Genomic DNA, 21,839 nt, shown 5'->3' with positions numbered 1-21,839 from the left:
TATAATTTATAAGATAACATTTTAATCTTAAACATTAATATTTATTTGATCATATGTTTTAAGTATAAAATATATATATTAAATACCTTTTATTGCCTAATAAATTTCTCAATAAATTTCTTTTAATAACTACATTAGTAATACTAATATATTTAATATATTAAAACCGAAAAACGAGACTGGACCGGACCTGATCAGTAAAACTGGACATACCAATTTAGGGGAGTAACTGGTGTGTAATCGGTTTTTAAAAATATAAAATTGGTACATATCAGTTCGGTCCTAGATTTTATCCAAAACCGGACCGAACTGGACCGGTTACACCTCTAAATAGAATGTCATTAATGTACAATGACAATGGTCATAACTCTTTTTGAAAATTTTTACTTAAACACAATAGTCTTTTGCAATCATAGTAAAATCATTCAAGGGAATGACTTATTAGAATCTAAGAGACTATTGTCTAGATGATTAATTTAGGCTATATATAGATTGCTTGAGCTTGCACACTTAATGCTCTTGACCTTAGACCGCAGAGTCCGTGAGTTGATCAATACAAATCTCTTCATCTAGTTCTCCATTGAGAAAATTCGTCTTAACTTCCATCTAGTAGAGTTCCAAATCCATATATGCTACAATATCCAGAATCAGATGAATTGAGGCAAACCTTCCTACTAGAGAAAAGTTTTTCTCATTATCTACATTTTCTTGTTGGGTATATCCTTTTACTGCAAGGTAAGCTTTGTGCCTCTCTATTGACTCGTTTGCTTTGTGTTTGAATTTTAGAATCTATTTGATCCTAATGGTCTTACACCTTGGTGGTAGGTCTATCAGATCCTAGACTTGATTAATCCTCATAGACTTTATTATTTCATTATTTAGTGGCTTTATCCACTCATCTTTAGTAGAAGATGAGAGAGTCTCTTGAATAATCATAGATTAATTATCATCTTATGGAACTATCATGAAAGTTTTCCATTTGATTTCAAATCAACAGCGGGAAACGTTTTTGCATGAGCTTCTAGGTGGTTGGAGTTGTTGTGGATAACCCTTAAGTTGTTTGCTACCACTTGAAGCCAAGTCACTCCATTGTTCATAGGACCTTGAGATATTTCTTCTTTCTCAACTATGATACTTGAAGTGGTTTTATCTTGATCTACAACCTCTTGGACTTCCAAAATCCTATTGACCTCATCTCTTTTTGAAAATTTATCATCAATGAAATTCGCATCTTGTGACTAAATTTCAGACACACTTCCATTAAGCTATTCACTGATCAATAAAAATCCCTTAGAGTAGCAAGATACATTATAAAGATACACTTATTTCCTCTAAAGCCTAATGTGCCTTATTTATTAGAGGAATCGTGAATAAAGTTTGCTGAACTCCATGGCTATAAGTTACTCAAGTTAGATTTCTTACTAGTCCAAAATTAATACATAGTGAAAGGTAACTATTCGGAGGGCACTCAATTAAGGATGTAGGCTATAGTAAAAAATGCATCTCACAAAATGCTATTGGTAGGTTTGCTTACGCTATCATCTACTTAACCATCTCAAGCAGTGTCCAACTTCTCCTTTCAGCCATGCCATTTTACTGTGGTGTATACGACATTGTCAACCACATTTTTTTTACAATAGTCTTTTAAGCTGCTAAAATAGATATTCAAGACCATAGTTAGTTCTTAAAGCCTTTACACTCTTGTCTAATTGATTCTTAACTAAGCTTACGTGTTGTCTAAAATAATCTAATGCTAAAGACTTATGCAAGATTAAATAGACATGACCATATCCCTAAAAATAATCTATATATGTGATGAAATAGATAGCCCCATGTCTTGCCCTCACACTAATTGGAGCATAAATATTTGAGTGAACTAATTGCAATGAAAAAGATGCCCAAGTTTCTTTTCTAAACATTTCTTATTTGCTTTTCCCATCAAACAATGTTCATAAGTGGTCAATGAGATTTTAACGAGATTGTCTATTAGGCATTATTTAGCTAACCTAGTAATCATTTCTTGTCAAATATGGTTAAACCTAGCATGCCATTTATATGAATCTAGATTATCAAATGCGGTAAGAAAAACAGTAGAATCATTCACATTTGAATAATTCAAATCCATTATCATAAAATAGTCTCAAAGAAAAGCATAGCCATAAAAAGCATTGTTTAAATAGATAAGAACTTTAGTGCTTTCAAATAAAATACAAAAACCAAGTCCAACTAAAGTAACTATAAAAATTAAATTTTATTTGATTTCAGTAGCATATAGCACATCGTGGAGTAATAGAGTGTGATCGTCTCACAAGTTTAGATTGTAGGTACCATCTCCTAGCATCTTCATGCTAGCTCCATTTATTTTAATATCACAACACCCATCTGGAATCTAAAAACACTCCACAAATTCGACTCTATCTCACGCTATATGCTTAGTTGCTCTTGAATCAACAATCTATATGGGTTAGGAGTGAGCAACCATCACATGGCTTATTACATAAATAGAAAGAGATAAACTGATTATATCTTCTTCAAATTTGTATAGTCACAATTGAATTTGCATTTCTTTTATTGTTAAAGGAATCTAGTTTGGACTTGTTCCTTCCGTGCTTGCCTTTCTTGCAGTGCCTAAGGTCCTGGCTCCTTTTACACATGTCTAGTAGCTACCTCAATCTTGGTGTTTTTTACATTTGGGCATAAATGCCTTGTACAAGCCAGATTCAACCACATATGATGAATGTTTGGATTTGGCAGCCTTTTGACAGTTAGCCTCAAGTTCCAAGTGATATGAAATATCATCAAAGGTTTTGATATTCTCATTGTACGTTAATTCTAATTCATTGTGTCCTAAGAGGTAGGAAGCGAGTGTATTATTGCTTGGATTTATAACGCTCCATACTTAGAGGGTTAGAGAGTTGGTTCCTGTCACTTAAAACCACGTCCAAACACCAAAGGCTTTATAACAAATAAAACTCATTTGTTCAAACCAAACGTATATGTTCCTATACAAGAACATCAATAAATTACTCCAACATAATTAATCAAGAACACAATAAAGTCTCAATAACAACATAAATATCCCAAAATAACACTCCAAAGTGAATGACTAGTTCCTGAATAAGATCTTCTTATAGCTTCTTGTACCCTTTGGCAATTAATTTTAGTTTGTAAATCTAGATGTGCCTCTTAGGAACTTATCCCACTATGCCCAATCAATCCCACCCTTGCTTCCTATTCTTGGTTCATCAAAATCATTTGAAAAATATTAGAGATGATTGTGTGAGTTATCAATAATTTAGTAAGCAGTGAACATATAATAGTATATAAACATGATCCAATTACATAATGTAGAAAAAACTTATTATCGAAATATCAAAGCAACATTATAGAAACATTTATTTACAATAATCAGATATATAAAAGTCTTTTGGCATAAGCATAATTGAGCAGTATAATAATAGAACAAATTTCAAGTTTAACCACTATAGTAGGGTTGTACTATCCCCAATGGCCAAACTGAGTAGAAACAGAAATGAAATCTCCCCTAAGTATGCATACCAGAAAGACTATATAGAAAATCACTTTGTTTTCAAAGTAGATGCACCCAGAAACAAAGATGTTAGTACAACGTAATAACAGAAGCCACGGTTTTACACTTGTGGTGAGGTCAAGATGGAAGCATAAACAAAATTTCATGCCATAGGGTTTTTCATATGCAAAATATCATTATCAGAACAAAGTGTTGAATAGAAATGTGTCATATAATCATATAATAGTTTTCTAATTTCATATTTTTTTCTTTTTATATTGTTGGGAATAGAGTACAAAAAATGTTCATGTCTATACCAGTCATGACAGAAATATTTTAGCTTCTCATTTAGATACAAAGAAATATGGTAGAAAAACGATCGATGTTGTTTTCATAAAATAACATACAAATTTTCATAAAATCAATCTCAGTCAATTTTTAGACAAAGTCTAGCATGGTAGCACTGCTGATCTAAGCTTTTCAACTTCTCTGAATTGCCTCTCAATAGTGCAAATATCAATCATCACCTAAACATAATTAATGCAAATTATAAATTAATAGAATTAAACAAGTACATCTAAAATAAGTTGACACAAGTAAAGCCTGGTTTGGATAGAGAGATGTTTCCATCTCATCCCATCCTATCTCATCTAACCTCAATATCTGAACAAATACAAACATTTTTAATTTCAAATCTTCAACTTTTTTCATATTATCATTGTCTAATTATTACAACTTTCCCATACTTAAAAAAAAAAGAATCAACTTTTTCAAAATCCAAAATAAGAATAATATTAAAAAATTACATTATAACGACAATTTAGTTTTATAATATTTTTATTCAAATTCTTTTCTCTCATTTTTTCCTCATAAAGCATTTTAACTCAAACTATTTTTAACTCATCTCATCTCATCTCAACTCAACTATTTCACTATTATTCACAAACCATCTCATCTCGACTCATATCCAAACTAGGCCTAAACAACTCCATGACTATAATCCTATTGTTTTAACCTGATTACTACTCAGCTCCAAACCAACAAAATAACTTTTAGAACTTTGCCCATCAGAGGCATTCTCACCTAAATTCTTCTTTCAACTCAGCGAATTCATGAAAAATATCTAATCATAACTCATCCTCTCTATCTGAAATTCACTCAACACCACCTCCAAAATAAATAAATAAATAAATAAACCACAACCAATTGTACAACACCATATATAATTTTGAACTCTATCAAATACCTACTAAAATCCCCAATGCTTACTTAACCAAAACATCAATTTCACAATGTCCCAACTGTACAAATCCACAACTGCCACTATGCATACACTCATCTGAAATGCCTCCCAATAGTGCAAATTCAATAAGCTTAGATTCTTACCAAATATCAACAATCCATTCAAATTTCCAATGCTCATCAAAACAAAAATCAACTCTACATAAAGTCTAGAAGTTTACCTACTATCGATGGTGACCCATCTCGGGTTTGAGGAGCGCAAGGGTGTGCAGCGTGAGATTGGGATTGACAGCATGGAACTTACATTTGACTAGGTCATGGTGGTAATGCAGTGGAGTTTCTATCAATAATAGGAAATGTGTGGTTGGTGAGAGAGAGAGAGAGAGAGAGAGAGAGAGAGATGAGAGGGGCAGAGAGAGAAATTAAGAGGAAATGAGAGGAAAGATCAAAGAGGGAAAGGAGAGAGGGGAAAATGAGAGACTTGTGATGACGTGCTCATGGTGTTGGTTGGAGATGATGATGGGCTTGGACAAATGGGTATTTGAGAGAGAGAGAGAGAGAGAGAGAGAGAGAGAGAGAGAGAGAGAGAGAGAGAGAGAGAGAGAGAGAGAGAGAGAGAGAGAGAGGTAGGATCTTATTGGCTTGGTGGTGCACATCAACAACAAGACTTATGGTGTAGGTGCCGTGGAGTGTGATAGATGCATGATGCCAATAGAAGAGAAAAAAAAAAAATGAAAGAAAGAAAGAAAGAAAGATGGCAGTGGCATTCAATGGCGGAGGAGTTGGATGAACAATGTACGAAAGGGTGGTTTGATCACTAGGAAAGGGAGGGAGGCCGATTGAGAAGTATAGAGCATGAACAGAGACTTACTCCTAGTGAGGCACTAGAGGCAATGGTGGATACTAGGTTGGAGTGGCATAAGATGTGCCGTGTATTTGCGTGGGCAAGGCTAACGAGGGTTGAGTGGAGAGTAGCAGTGTAGGCCAAATTGGTGTTAGGCTTGGTGGTGAAAAATCACAAAGAATGAGATAAGGGATGAACAGAGTATGATAGATGAAGAGAGATGTATTGGGGGGCTACTGGTTTGTCTACAAAGAGAACAGAAAAGAAGTCGGGGGGAGGGGGGTAGCGGCGGCGATGGAGAGGGTCTTAGGGATGAGCTTCGAGTCTTGGGGAAGCTAGGCCTAGGCCCTATGAGCTAGGTCGTTATAGAACTTGTTGCTTATCGATCAGATTGTTTTTTACCACCTTGAGTTTGCAAATCATGATTAACATCACTCTACAATGTTGATTTATCGTGTGTTTAAATCGTATCTTGTAGGAATCAAATCTCACGAATAACCCACTCAACCTCATGAAAGAAGTCGTCCTAAAGTACACTTTTAGTGCTTACCAAATATTTTGAGTAATGATATACTCCTCAAACTCACCAATAAGGTTATTGTGCATGTTGTTTAAAGTAGTAAAACTTGCATATCGATCATTCTTGAGCCAATTCTCAAATGCTTCATGATCCTTTCATAGCAATGCCAAATATCATAATTCTCTTTTAATATCTCCATTTTGTTTAAGTCGACAGCAATATTCTTGGATGTCATTTCACTACAAAATAGGTACAAATAAGATGCTATACATACACATACACCTTAAGAAATTTTTCATGTCAATCTAACTTAAAAGAAAAAATTATTTAGACATGTCGCAAGATAAAAAATCCACTAAACTTCCTAATCATCTCTTGACCCACAATGTCTAATTATTAACTTTCAACTTAATTTTCTCGCAAATTTGAATTGTATGGGAGGTAAAATCAATTTAATTTCAACCATACTTCTACTATTTATTACTTCCCAAAGCATTTGCATGCCAAAATAAATAAAATACCTAACAAACTTTGTGATAAAATTATTTCATAAATCACATGTTATCAATTCAAAAAAACTTATAATAATAATTTACATGTAATTTCATATCAAATAATTAATCTCATGTAATAACATGAAATACATAGATAAAATAGTAAAATATGAGAATAATAATTATGCCAAAAAATTATTATTAGTTTTCCACGACAACTAATAACAAGTAGAAATGTACAGAGGTAGAACCATGATTGCTCAATGAGCCTTTGCATTTTCTTTTTGTGGTTATAAAAGAAACATATAGAGGCTGGGAAGTCAGTAACTATGATAGTTCTTTTCAAGACAAACATTAGCCATGACTTGATTAGAATGTTAAACGTAAAAAACATGGTTATATTTTATATTGCTCAACAAACAGAGGCTCAAACGCATAAGAAAAATAAGGGTATCGAATGTATAACTAGAGGCTCAATTATATTCCGAAATGAGACATGGCATGTTATCTCATAATAAATGCAAGCAAATAATAACATAGTCATACTTATATCATGAATAAGTAGAGGCAACCTTTGCATGAACATAGATGCATGCTTGTAATTTCATTAAGAACAACATTTAAATGCACTCCGATACCAATGTTGGAGTTCAAGGAAATTAACGCAGAAAAAATGTACCTTAAGGTCAGCTTTTGTAATTCTGCCATAAGTGGTCAATTAGAGTTCGTCTTCACCTAATAGTTGGGTGTGCTACATAGATAAAGTATAAACATACTCAAACTGCCCCTAAACTAGAGGCCTTTTTCACTAGAGAATATTGTTTCAAAGAAATGATATTTACTACCCTAATCTAGAGCACTAGAATCACCATAAAACCCTTAAACAAGGAGATTTTATTTGACAACATTTAGTTGGCCATTAAAGGCCAACCATTATTACCAAAATCTCAAGAGTAATGCCTAATCGATTAACAGAAACTCAACAACTAGATAAAGTAAAAGAAAACAAACCACATCAAGATGACAACTAATGTGAAGATATGGATCAGGGAGAAAATCTAGAAGATAACAATTCTTTGTAAATTTGATATACTTTTCAGATAGACTCTTGTAACATATTCAAATATTCAAATGTATCAAAAACTTCTATAAATAATATATGTTGGTCCTCTAGAAAACATAGAGGAAAACATTCTCACAAAATCTGTTTGCTCATACTTTTTTATGGTATGAAGAGCCACAAAGACATACGTTAATGGCCTCCAGCCTATCTTCTTCCAGTAATTCCTCCACATCCACTGCTAATTCTCTCTCTCCCACCCAACTTCATCCCTTTATCACTATTAAACTATCTCATGACAACTATCTTCTATGACGGGCTCAACTAATCTTGTATCTCCATGGTCAAAATCTTTTTGGCTACCTTGATGGCTCCATTCCCTGCCCACCTATCACTATCCCTTTCTCCCCCACTTCTTCCATACAAATCCCAAATCCAGACTACTCTCACTGGTCACAACAAGATCATATTATACTTAGTACTATCCTATCCTCCCCATTGAATCCCTACTTACCCAAGTCGTTGGTCTTACCACCTCTAGAGATGTCTGACTCACATTGGAGAAAATGTTCTCTTCCACTTCCTCTGTTTGCATTCTAAGCACTCGTTTCCAACTCTCCACTCTAAAGAAAGGATCCCTCTCTATCTCAGATTATTTCACCAAGATCAAACATCTCCATGATATTCTATCTGCCATCAGTCACCCTCTTAGTACCTCTGAAATTACATCCTATCTCCTCACTGGTCTTCCCTCATCCTATGACTCCCTAGTCACCTTTGTCACCACTCAATTAGATCTCATATCCCTTGATGACTTATATGGCCACCTTCTCACTAATGAAAATTGTCTTGACCAAGAAAACACCTGCTCTGAATTCAGTCTACCCTCAGCACATCTTGTCACCTCTTCAATTGGTCGTGGTCATCGAGGTTCATCATCACACAATCGTGGTGCATCTCAGTTTGTCAATTGCTCTAGAAGTAGGGGGCGTGGCTCCATTGCTTCCTCAGCCTAGCAAATTTCTCATTCCAGCAAATCCTAGTGTCAAATATGCTAAAAAATAGATCATACAGCTGCAAAACTTTGGCATAGGTTTGATCAACAATTCCAAACCTCACTAACTGCTAAAGCATACATAGCTCATCCTCCAACAACTCCCACTCCACTTACAGCACTATAATATGACCAAAAATGGTATCCTGACATTGATAGTATCCTGACACTGGTGGTAGCACCCACATTACCTCCAATCTCAACAACCTTACTCTCAATGCAGACACATACACAGGTCCAGATGAAGTCCAAGTTGGCAATGGACAAAGTTTGCATACCCTACACACTGGTTCCTCCCTCCTTTACTCATCTTCAAAATCATTTTTCCTCAATAACATCTTACATGCTCTTGAAATCAAAAATAATTTACTGTCAGTTTGTCAATTCACAAAAGATAACAATGTCAACTTTAAGTTTCACCCTTCTTTTTTTTTTTTTTTTTTTGTGTCAAGGATCCATACTCGGGAGCTATTTTTCTCGATCAAAGGTTCACATAAAAATGGGCTTTATCCTCTACACACTACCATTACCTTCCTCCGCAAGTCCATCTTCTTACATTGGCGAAAGAGTATCGGTTCCACAATGGCATGCTCACCTTGGGCACCCTACTCTGTGCACACTACAAGCAATCATATCCAAACATCATCTTGCAATCATCAAGAATAAAACCTTTCCAGTCTGTCATGCTTGTCAACTAGGAACGAGTCATAAATTACCTTTCCATTTGTCTATTTCTATTTCATCTAGTCCATTTGAATTGATATTCATTGATGTATAGGGTCCATCACCCACGTAATATGTTCATGGAAATAAATATTACTTAAGCATCATTGATGATTTTTCCAAATTTATATGGTTGTTCCCTATTGATTCCAAATCACAAGTTGTACGTATCTTCATCAATTTCCAAACCTAGATCGAGAGATACTTTCAATGCAAATTAAAGAGTGTTCAATCTAACTGGGGAAGAGAATTCAGGCCCTAAGATCCCACTTTCTCACCTCTAGTATTACCCATTGCATATCGTGCCTACATACTCACAAGCAAAATGGCTCTGTTGAGGTGCTGCCATTGACACATTGTCAAGACTGGCCTCACACTTATGACCATTGCCTCTATCTCACAACAATATTGGGACGATGCATTTGTCACCACCACTTACCTCATAAATTGACTCCCTTCCCCATTTACACATCACAAAATCCCTATTGAGCTTTTATTCAAAAAGGTCTCGAACTACACATTCCTGCACACCTTTGGGTGTGCTTGTTGGCCCTACTTCCATCCATATCACTCACATAAAATGGATTATTGATTTGACCTATGTGTTTTTCTTGGTTACAGCCCAAATCACAGAGGTTATCGTTGCCTGCAGGTCTCATTCGGTCACATCTACATCTCTTGTCACGTGATCTTTGACAAATCATGATTCCCATTTCAACCTTCCACCTCTTCTTCCCAAGACACAACCTCTTTTCCCACAATATTGCCATCCTCTCTGTGTCTTCCCCACCCTACCACCACCCCATACAGTGAACCTCATACCCCACCTGAATCTCCACCCCTATGATTTATCAAGCCTCTTCTAGGTCCTCACCAACAATCAAGGATGTTGGAGCTTATATCCGTACCTCCCTACCCACACCCTACAACCTTATAGTAATTAGATCCAAAAAATCATATACACAAGCTCAAACACCTCCCTTTTGATATGATCCCCACACCACGAGCCCTACTGATCTGCATTGAGGCCCAAGAAACTGAACCCACATCCTTTCCAATTACATCTAAAAGCCCAACTTGGAGATAGGCAATGACTAATGAGTTTTAGGCACTACCAGACAGTGGTACATGGGTCTTAGGCCCTCCTAAGCCCAACATGAACATAGTAGGCTGCAATTGAGTCTACTAAATCGAGAAACAAGCAGATGATTCCATCAAATGCTACAAAACCTGTCTTCTCGCAAAAGGGTTTCGTCAGTTACCAGGTATTGACTATGATGAGACTTTTAGTCCAGTGGTAAAACCAACAACTGTTCGAACAATTCTCTCTTTTGTAGTCTTACAAAATTGGCCCATTGGGTAACTTGATATCAAAAATGCATTTTTATACAGCAACTTATAAGAGGATGTTTACATGACTTAACTTCCTGGCTACTCCGACACATCCTGCTCCAATTATATTTGTCAACGTCGCAAACCTCTCTATGGGCTCAAAAAGGAACCCCAAGCCTCGTTCTCAAAACTCAACACTAAACTTGTGGAACTAGGCTTCACTGCCTCAAAGTCTAATACGTCATTATTTATCTTCAGGTCACAAAACGAAGTCATCCTTTTACTCATTTATGTTGATGACATCATTATAACCAGGCCTCAAATCTCTCTTTTACAATCTATTATTACTAGTCTTAAGAAAGATTTTGCACTTAAGGACCTTGGGCCACTTCACTATTAATAGGGCATTGAGGCCCTACCTGATGCACGCGGCCTTTTCCTCTCCCAGCAAAAGTACATCCTTAATTTACTGAAGAAAATAAATATGCTTCATGCAAAGCTAGTGAATTCTCCAATGTCGACAATAGCCAACTTATCACTCTTTAAAGGTGACCCATTCAGTGACCCAACCCTCTACTACAACACAATTAGCTTACTACAGTATCTATCATTTCGAGATCAGACCTAGCCTTTGTAGTCAGCAAGTATGCCAGTATATGAACTATCCAACTACAGAACACTGGACTACTGTAAAGAGAATTCTCTGTTACCCCAAAAACCATCCACCATGGCATTCTCATTCGCTGCAATTCTTCCACTGATATATATGCATTTTCCTACGTAGACTGGGCAGGCTGCCCCGACGATCAAAGATCAGTTAGTGGGTATTGTTTAGATTTTGATTCCAACCCAGTATCATGGAGCTCTCACAAGCAGCCTATGGCATCCCGTTCTAGCACAAAAGTAGAGTGTCGTGTGGTTGCAAATACAACTGCTGAAGTTATTTGGCTCAGATCTCTTCTCATCGAATTTGGCATCTCCATACCCAACACATGAATACTCTGGTGCGATAATGTTGGTGCCACGTACCAAATGGCCAACTCCATCTATCATTCCCCCACAAAGCACATAGAGCTTGACATTCACTTTGTCTGTGACCAAGTTGCACAATGCCTACTACATGTTCGATTTATATCTAGTAAAGATTAGGTTATTGACTCCTGGCCTTCACCAAAGCACTTCCCACTGCAAGCTTTTGCCTCCTCCGTGACGATCTCAATGTCCACAAGCTCCTGTTGCGATTGAGGGGGTGAAATGGATCAATAGAAACTCAACAACCAGATAAAGTAAAAGGAAACAAACCACATCAAGATGCATGCCAACCAACGTGAAGATAAGGATCAAGGAGAAAATCTAGGAGATAACAACTTTTTGTAAATTTGATATACTTTTCAGATACTCTTGTAACAGATTCAAATATTCAAATGTATCAAAAACTTTTATAAATAATATACGTTGGTCCTTTAGAAAACATAGAGGAAAACATTCTCACAAAATCTGTTTGCTCATACTTCTTTAATTAATGCCTAGCTAGCCATAATGCCAGGTGTTATATGCCTGGAACGGAATGGAGAGGGCCGGGCATATGAGCGCCCCTTCCTTGTGATCTTACACTCTTGAAGACATGTAGCCTGATGATCCCCTAATTCATACTTCTTTGTACTGGTCTGATAAGGGTGACGACCAACCGTAAGTACTCTCTTGTTATTTGTTGTTTACGCATGGTTCTTACGAAAATAAAAATTTACCAGTACCAACAATGCTTTCATTTACACTATTAGAATTACTAGCAACGCTATAAATTAATATAACACCATTGCGGATATATACATATATATATATATATATATATGACCAAGTAGACATGCACCATTTAACATGCACTCAAAGGACAATGATGCTTTTATGGTTACAATCATAGGGAGAATATCAGTCTTGCTCTCCCAATTTACACACTTTATTAGAAAGAAAAAAAGAAAATACAATGTTTTGTTTTTCCCCTGTGAACACGGAGTAGCCTCCATCCCAAGTACTGGACAAATGCCTTGTCTTTGATGGACAGAAGTTCATTAGAAGCTACTCCTACAACTTAGCCTAGTCCAGCAGTCAGAAGAATCGAATTAATATTGTCTTTTACCAAGCTAGTGGTGGTTGGCAGTGTCAGTGCCTTCCGAAGAACATAAATAATTGATGAAGGTTTCTGATTTTGTCCCTTGTAAGTAGAAGATGATCATGGTCCACTTGCTTGTCATACGACCCTATATATGTATATATATATTTATATATATTGCATGCGAATTTGCATGCGAATGCAAAACTATAATGATGGTGTTATGTGCATGGGGGTTATGGCGTGAAACCACCACTCATATGTGCCTCCACGTCTCTCTCTTTCTGTCTGCTATTTTTCTCCTCCAATTTTCCCTACTCTCCACGTTATCATTCCAAGCGTGCAATCTCTTCCCCTATTCAACCCCTGCCATTCTCATTCTTTTGTAAAGCTATCATATATATATATATCTATATATATAGATGAGAGAGAGAGAGAGAGAGAGAGAGAGAGCAAAACGGACAATATTAGTCTCCCAATGAGTGAGAAAAAAAGAAAACAAAAATGGGTTTCTTTAAGCTTTCTCTTGCACCAATGCAGTGCAAGAGAATCCTTCGTTATCGTCAAAGAAGAAGACACCCAACAAGGAAAGTAAAAGGAAAAAAAAAAACTAGTTTAAATAAACAAAAAGTAGAGTGTACAAGTTGGAGCAAGCTTGAAGCAACCCCCAAAAGCGGGAACGTTCTTCGATGCCATTTCAAAGCGAGGAAACACTTAAAAAGATCCTTGGCTGCTTCTGATATTTTTAGCTTTTTGTCCCCTAGCCTAGATGATAGATCACTCTAATGTACTTGGAACTTCTCCCATATATACTCAATGCTGAATGACATACTTCATTTCTAATCACTAAGGATTAACTCACAAATAGAATCCTCATGCCCTTTTCCACCACCCTTTGTTCCTTTACTTCATGTTTGAATGGCTTTGGCAATAATTAATTATTGTGTGGAGTATACATCTTCCATATCACCAAAAGTGTTAAATTTATAAAACATTTTAAATTATAGATTTTAAACTTTTTTACAAAGCAGTTTTTGTTCTAACAACATTGTTAATGAATAAAATAGCATGTGTAACCTTTATATACTAAGAAACGGGACGACTCTTGAGCCCCATGTAGTTTTAGGTAAATGGGAAGCTCACATGCTAATTTTCTAATGAAAGCACCGTTGAACTCAAATGAAGATTTGACACCATGAGAATCAAATGGTGGAGTGTGTGGATCTTGTGATCGTGGCTGAAAGTAATAGTTGAGTGATTTGCCGAATTTGGGGAAGGGGGAAAAAAACCAATAAAACATACGCACAACCATGCATGAGGCCTTGTATTGCCTCAGATCAACACATTATATAGCCGATTGACTCAAAATACGAATGGTATATATGCATGACTAGCTATCTTAATGGTACGTACAAATTCATACAGATCTGGGCAATAAGATTTTACGAAAGCAAAATATATTTTATCGTTAAGATATAAAATAAAAATTTATATCTTTTTATCAGTCTAAACTTTTGAGATAAATGATTATTTAACATGATATTAAGTAGATGTCTTGAGTTCGAATCCTGAATCTATATTTTATTCTATTTAATTAAATATTTTATATGTTAAACTCACTCATTAAAAAAGAGTCTGACTCACACGTAAAAGAATATGTTAAAATATAAAATAAAAATATATAATCTCTTCTAATAAACTTAAATAAACAGTGATTTAACACATGTATACTTGGTGGGTGAGAAATGGTTTATCTCGTAGGGAAGTGAAATAGGAAACCGGTGCCGCATTTATTTATCAAAAAGAAAATAACATAAAAAACAATAAAAATAAATAAAAATAAAAAGAACCGACAGACAGAGAAGCTGCTCCCATTTCAAACATTCATTAATGGCAAAATACGTGAAACATAACAACCAACATTAAGAGGATAATAAATGTCAATGGGATTATAGCATGCCCGTATTCATGATCATGGGATTGACAGCAGCCTGATAATTCCACATTACCTTTTTTTTTTAATATATTTTATTTAAATTCCTCATTACCTATTAATTAATTATTGTGTGGATTTGTGTCTATTCAATTTGAAAGCACAACATAGCTACCTAGCTAAGCTAGTAATAAGTAGTTAGCTAGTCTCACAGCCTTTGACAATGTCAAGGCCCATCACCCGCATGCATTTTGTTCTAACATGAATACCATGGAATATCGTATCCATCAATTTTCTTTTGGAAGATGGCTGTCGTGTCCTTGCATGCCATATATTGTATATGCATACGCATATGGTTATTCTACCTTTGAATCTCAATTACTCTGGCATTTTTTTCTTCCCAGTAATGGCTCCTTATCAAGTAGCTAGATAAAAAGGAAAGAGCTCATCAGGCTGACAGGCACTATATAAGACATACTTCCAAGGTTTCAAGTGTAATATTGGTGAATAGTTCCAAAAGCAGGTGCATTTGAGAAGTATGTTTCGGCCCTGTTTCACCCAACAACGACCAAGTATATGGCAGCATGACTTTTAGAGTGTGTGGTTGTTGTTTGTGTTCCCACAACTTTTAGCTTGACCAATTGGGATTGAGATCATGTTGCATGAAAATGGGTCGACAATGATTTTGGAAAATAGTTGTTAGGACATTGATTTCAAGCAGATGATTTCAAGCAGATAAAGATGATCGAGGTTGCTCCTCTTATAGTATTAGTAGTGGCTTAGTCAAAATTTGATCAAGATTTGACTAGAAAATTCATTTTTATAAATTTAATTAGTCACTTTTTAATAACATCAATAACAAACTCTTCAAATTTATCATTATTCTAGTAAAATATTAATTATCTAATCTATTTCTACTAAATATGATCCTCCAAACTTTAAAATTTCAACTGAGAAAATCTTAATACAAAGCAAATCTAAAAAGTGGAAGATAATAGAGAAAAAGAAAAACTACAAAACTTGCTTGGTTTAATTTCATGATTAAGAAAAATTAGAAAATGTTAATTAATTTATTGAAATGTTAAAAATAAATCACACAATTGGAGGAATTTGATGCGGGTCCTTGAATAAAAAAATGAAAAAGCTTTAAGAGGGTGCAACAACAGTGGTCAATGTTTTGTTTCTCTAGGTGTGGTACACGATGGAGATAGAAGCGGAAATATTATTTTATGGCCTAAATATTATTTGGTCAATAGTTTGGGCTAACTATATTTGGCCAATTAAAAGCAAATGGCTAAAATTAAAATAGAATTGTTAGATCTCGTATAGGAGGTTTTTAAGAAACTTAGTTATAATTTGACCAAAAGTTGAGTAATTTAGCTAGGCCACTACTAATGCACTTAATAATCTCTTATAAACTTATTGGCTCTAAATGGTCATATTTAGTTAATCTCTATTCCAACAACATTTGACCCTTCTTAGTTCTCTTTGATCTCTCTCACCCAATTAAACCGAATGTGTTTATATATCTTGTCAAAAATTTCACATGTAATACATGTGTATGTGCGTTCAGACCTTATCATCTGATCATCACCATTAAGCACGTTTTTAACTTTCACAAATTGCTATATAGTTATATGACACGACTATATATCATGTGGACATTAATGACTAATGGGTACATAATGCCCTCTTGGACAATTTTACACGGTACCTATTGACTATCAACAATGGTCCCGGAGGCAGGTATGATTGAGGCAAAAGTCACCCATCCGTAAGTAGAGTTGCACTAAATATTTAGCCTCCGTCACAGCTATTTGCTTCTTGCATACATACATGACAACATAGTATTTTTAGGCCTGCAAAAAATCATAAGAAATATAACGATGATTTTCTTATTACATTCTCTTTGGAATGGTAGAAAGTTATTATCGGATGACTTCTTATAATAGGATAGGTATATCGTGTGTTCGTATTTCGAGACTATCTAATAATTAACCATTGATTAGAAGCCTTAAGTTGAGTTACATAGCATTGGCTACATGTAATGTCTATCGTTGCACTACTAGATGAAGATTTCTAGGGTGGAACTCGATGAATGCCTTGAGCAACGCCCTCCCACAATCCATGTAACCCAAAACATCATAACTCGATCGGTGTACTACTGCAAACTCAAAGAGTATTTCGATTCCGATTCCTAAGTGAGCTTAGCAATAGTGTCCTAACAATCAATCAGCCCTACTTAATTATCCCTGTCTCTAATTGACGTATAGTTCTCCTATAGTTCAATCTTATATTGTTACCAATTAATATACCATGCATGCATATTAAAGCTAGTGAGTTTTGTCCTACTGATAGTCTCTTCTACTTGTAGGGGGCATTATATCCTCCGATTTCACTCTTGAGAAGAGAGAAGATATAGCTAGACCTTAAGTTCTCTCTCTCTCTCTCTCTCTCTCTCTCTCTCTCTCTCTCTCTCTCTCTCTCTCTCTCTATATATATATACACACACACACACACATACATATATAGTTTATTTATCTTTCACCCTCACACCCTTGATTGCTGAGCCTCGGCATTTTTCTCATTGACTTCCATTTTAATTAATCAAACCCCCAGAAAGATATATTTAAGATATACATAATGCAACCTTAATTTTGTATGATAAAAGTGCCATTGTCCTGTCCTATTGATAGCCACTTCTACTTGTAAGGGGAGAGTCCCCCAATCAATACAAGGGAATGGAAACAACTGGATGGTAATATTTTGAGTCATTTAATTTCGGAGAATGGCAGACTGGATCATAAAGACTTTCCCTTGAAGTAGTTGCATGGTTTTGTGTGAAGTTGAGACATTTCAAACTTGTCGTTGTCCTTGTATTTCTAAAGCTTCTTGGACTAGGGGAGGATGATAGATAGTCTATTAATAATTTAATGCCACTAAATTATTCTGTCTTGGCAGAAGGTTGCCAGCTTATCAGCTTATATATATATATATATATGGATATCATGAGTTGTATATGATCATTCAAATAATATTCACAAGTAGGTTTCAAACACCATTTTGATATTCTCTAAAAACAATTTTATTTTATCTTTATGAGTAATATAGTATTCATTAAAAAGAGATATACAAAACGAGAGGTTAGGCCCTTTTTGATGTTTAGAATATCTCAGAATATTCGTAAATAGTAGTAAAATGGTTTGAATGAAGATATTTTATTAGATTTTAAAAAAATTGTTAGAAAAAATTAAATAAAAATATTATTAAGTTAAAAAAAACAATTTTTTAATATTATTTTTTTAAATTTGAAAAAGTATTATTTGTTATGTTTTGTTTAGCCGTTCTAAAAGGTTATAATAATTATATAATGGTTATATTAAAAAAATTAAAAAAATTAAAAAAATTAAAAATTAATAAGTATTGTATTTGAGTAATAATTGGGAATGAAATATCTCAAGATTATCTAAGAATGTGAATGAGTAATGCTAATAAGTATTGTAAAAGAGTGAGATTCATTATTAAAAAATTAATCTTTTCATATAGATCTCATATTTACTCATTTTTTTAAAAAAAAAAATATACAACTTTTGCATATTTTATAAATATAAATATAATTTCTTACATGAAAATAATTGAGATATGTTGTCTTAAGAAGCTTAAAAAATGTATTTTCACAACAAATACAATGCATTTAATTAAAAGAATGAAAAGGACAATGGAGCCAAAATTATAATATGCGTGTTATGCTGGATGAAGCTATTGTTGGTAGACATAAGCTTTAATTAGTGAAGTGAAACTATACCTATGAAATTGACAATATTATTGTCAAAGGAGACTCTCGACATCATTACACAGCCATCTTATATGGCTACATCATGGGAGCTGGTGAATCGCTTCCATAGCGGAGGCCGACACTACCCTTATCTCCAATGATTTCTTATAGTCAACTGACTCCGTTACAACTTCTTAGCGCACAATGCTAACTGCTAAGGTTGAAAAAGTAAATTAAAGGAAAAACCAGACAAACAACTAGAGAAGTTGAACAAGAACATCTCCAATTATTTCATCAGAAATAAAAGTTGAAAAATTCAACTGTTAGGGATAAAAGGAAGTCAAAGACGGTTAAAAATTAAGCCTGACTTTTTAACTTTCTGTCCACTCCTCTTAGGACGTACCTTGAGCTCCTTGTATGGCTCTAGCCATCAGATCATTACCCCACCCACTCTCACCTCCTCATTTTCCTTCCCAATAAGAGAGAGAAGATGTCGATGCAGAAAAGAAAACACTATAAGATAGAGAGCTGCAAGCAAAGCAGTGAAGTTCAAGTCTCCACGCAGCTTCTTTTAATATAACACAACTTTCTCAGCTTTTCTTTATCACTTTTTTCTTTTCTTTCTTTTAACAATGTCTTGCTCGCTCTAACCTCAATCTCAGCTCTGAAAAAAAAATCTCCTCTTAGACTCACCATGGAGTTCGATCTTGAAAACCCATTCACTAATTTGCATGAATCCCGCTCCGACACAATCACTTCTCTCTTCCACATTGAATCTGATCACATGCCATTAGAAAATTACTTTCAGAGTCTCCAAACCAAAGGTTTTGATATCTCTGTTCGGCGAGAAGCTATCTCTGAAATTTCTAAGGTACTCACTCTAGCTGTTTTTTGAGTTTGTTCGCTATCCATGATTACATTTTCTTTTTCTGGGAAGAAAAGAACAAGGAGAGGAAAACAGTGTTTGAACTTTTGCTTGAAATATATACTCCCCCTTGTTCTTTAAAACGACCAGAAGCCATTAATTTTTGGCTTTTGGGATCGCTTGTTATTTGTGTAATGATCTGTGTTTCTTTTTGGTTTTCAGTTCTCTTGCACCTTCGATCCGTTCTTATCGTACCTTGCCGTGAATTATCTTGACCGGTTCTTGTCTAGCCAAGGGATGCTGGTAAAAACACCTACAACGCAGCGACTTGCATAGTTCATCATCTTTCTTGAACATTGTACAATTTGTTGATGTTCTGTTTTCTTCAAGATTATTGCGTTTTGAAAGTACATATATGTTCTGCTTTTAAAAGCTCAAAAAAAATATATATATATATATTGTTAATATTTTTTGGATTATTTTATTAAAACGAAAAGGTTCTTTCCCTGGAATGCCAACATAAATGGTACATGGATTATTTAAGACTTCAATTGCTGTGAGATCTAAGAATCTTGGTATGACAGCAACCAAAGCCTTGGGTCCTAAGGCTTCTTGCAATCTCCTGCGTTTCTCTAGCTGCCAAGATGAGGGAAACAGAGTTTTCTCTCGTTGATTTTCAGGTAAAAATCTACATACCAGTGTCATGTAAACCAAATAATTGAAATACCATATTTTATTATTATTCAGAAAAGCTAATCTAACTCCTTTTGCTGCTGTTGGAATAGGGTGATGGAGGCTTTATTTTTGACTCACAAACAATAGAGAGAATGGAAGCCCTCATATTGGGTGCTCTAAAATGGCGAATGCGCTCAATCACTCCCTTTTCTTTTATTTCTTATTTCATATCTTTTTTCAAACTTAGAGACCCACCATTAAGGCACTCTCTCAAAGCTCGAGCCATTGAAATTATATTCAAAGCTCAAAATGGTAATACCCAAAGCAAAAAAATGGCAGAAAAGTCAACATGCCATTGGGTTTTTTTCCTCTGATTCATCTAACATATCTTTATTTCGTTTTCAGAGATTAAGCTTTTGGAGTTCAGGCCTTCAATAATTGCTGCATCAGCGCTTCTTTCTGCTGCTCATGAATTACTACCCTTGCAATATCCTTGCTTTAGAAAAGCAATATCCTGTTGTTCATATGTAAATAAAGTAAATATTCTAACTTTTGTCTTTTTCAAATTTTCTTGTTTCCTGGTAATTTTTGGTCAGCATTTTGAAAGTATTTTCCGCTTTAATAAATTCTCCAAGAAAGTAGTCTAGCAAAATGAAATGGTCTATAAAGTTGTTCATGTGATGCTCTTTTCCAAGACTTTTTAATATGTAATGGATGATTTGGTATAATATCTGTTGCAGGAAAACTTGTTGCAATGCTACAATGCAATGCAAGACATAGTGATAGATGGGTACGAGTCAGTGTTCGATATGGTATCGAGTTCAGTGACACCAGTTAATGTGTTGGATCAGCACTTTTCCAGCTCCGAAAGTGGAAAGACTAATGGCAATATTACAACCAATACAATTAGAGCAGAGACGGACATGAAGAGGAGAAAAATCATTGATCACTATGACAATCTTACGGTCCAGATTCCTCGGATTCAACAATGCTGATGAGCCTGATTCTACAGCTAAATCACTGATCCAGTTGAGAGTAACAGTACCTGCTTCTAGTAAGAAAGAGAAAATGAAAAAAAGAAGAGATGGGTGGACAAGACGTTGATCTGTCATGGGCAAAATCACTGTTTCTTTATATCTGCATGGCCCATTTCTTTGGCTGAAACAGATGGGGAAAGAAAGGGGAGAATTTTTGTTTGCATTTGTTTTTCCTAGGGACCAAACGAAGACAAAACAGAACTTTGAATTGTAGGGTTGAAGTTTGCGTTTCTGTTTTGGTTCTACTGTGGTTGTGTTCACTTCTGGCAAAAAAATAATAATATTGAAAGCAAAATGATAGTTTTATTGGAGAATAAAATTTTGTACCCCCCACTTTTTATTATTTTTGTTGCAGTAAGTACTTTTTATAACATGGAAAGTACTTTGTTTTCCAGATACTTAATCCTTTTATTTATTTATTGGGGTGAACTATGAAGAATGACAATATTAGGGGATGAAGCACCCACATACTCAAATTCCTCAGATACAAAATCCTCTCATTGTGCAAGTTTCTTTTGAAATGTCAAGGTCTTGCTGCAACATTTAATAGCGCCCATGAAAATTACAAATCATGTGATTCCTTTGATGTGAGCCGTTTGATGGTCCCCTCCCTAATGAGATTTCCTTGTCAAAGATATCTGCACCC

At 35.0% G+C, this 21,839-nt stretch overlaps 1 protein-coding gene across 1 annotated transcript; it reads left to right on the top strand.

The window, feature by feature from the left end:
• The first annotated feature begins 19,081 nt into the window (after positions 1-19,081).
• On the top strand, positions 19,082-21,536 carry LOC122303886 (putative cyclin-D6-1). Its single transcript, XM_043115879.1, has 6 exons — positions 19,082-19,487; positions 19,704-19,784; positions 20,066-20,161; positions 20,267-20,468; positions 20,562-20,692; positions 20,897-21,536. The coding sequence occupies exons 1-6, from the start codon at positions 19,311-19,313 to the stop codon at positions 21,149-21,151; spliced, it is 942 nt and encodes a 313-aa protein (XP_042971813.1). The 5' UTR covers positions 19,082-19,310; the 3' UTR covers positions 21,152-21,536.
• Positions 21,537-21,839: the final 303 nt, after the last annotated feature.

Source organism: Carya illinoinensis, chromosome 3, assembly GCF_018687715.1.
Source record: "Carya illinoinensis cultivar Pawnee chromosome 3, C.illinoinensisPawnee_v1, whole genome shotgun sequence".
In the NCBI taxonomy this organism is placed as follows: domain Eukaryota; kingdom Viridiplantae; phylum Streptophyta; class Magnoliopsida; order Fagales; family Juglandaceae; genus Carya; species Carya illinoinensis.
The sequence above is the reverse complement of the archived record's forward strand: the minus strand, read 5'-3'. Positions and strand labels throughout refer to the sequence as shown.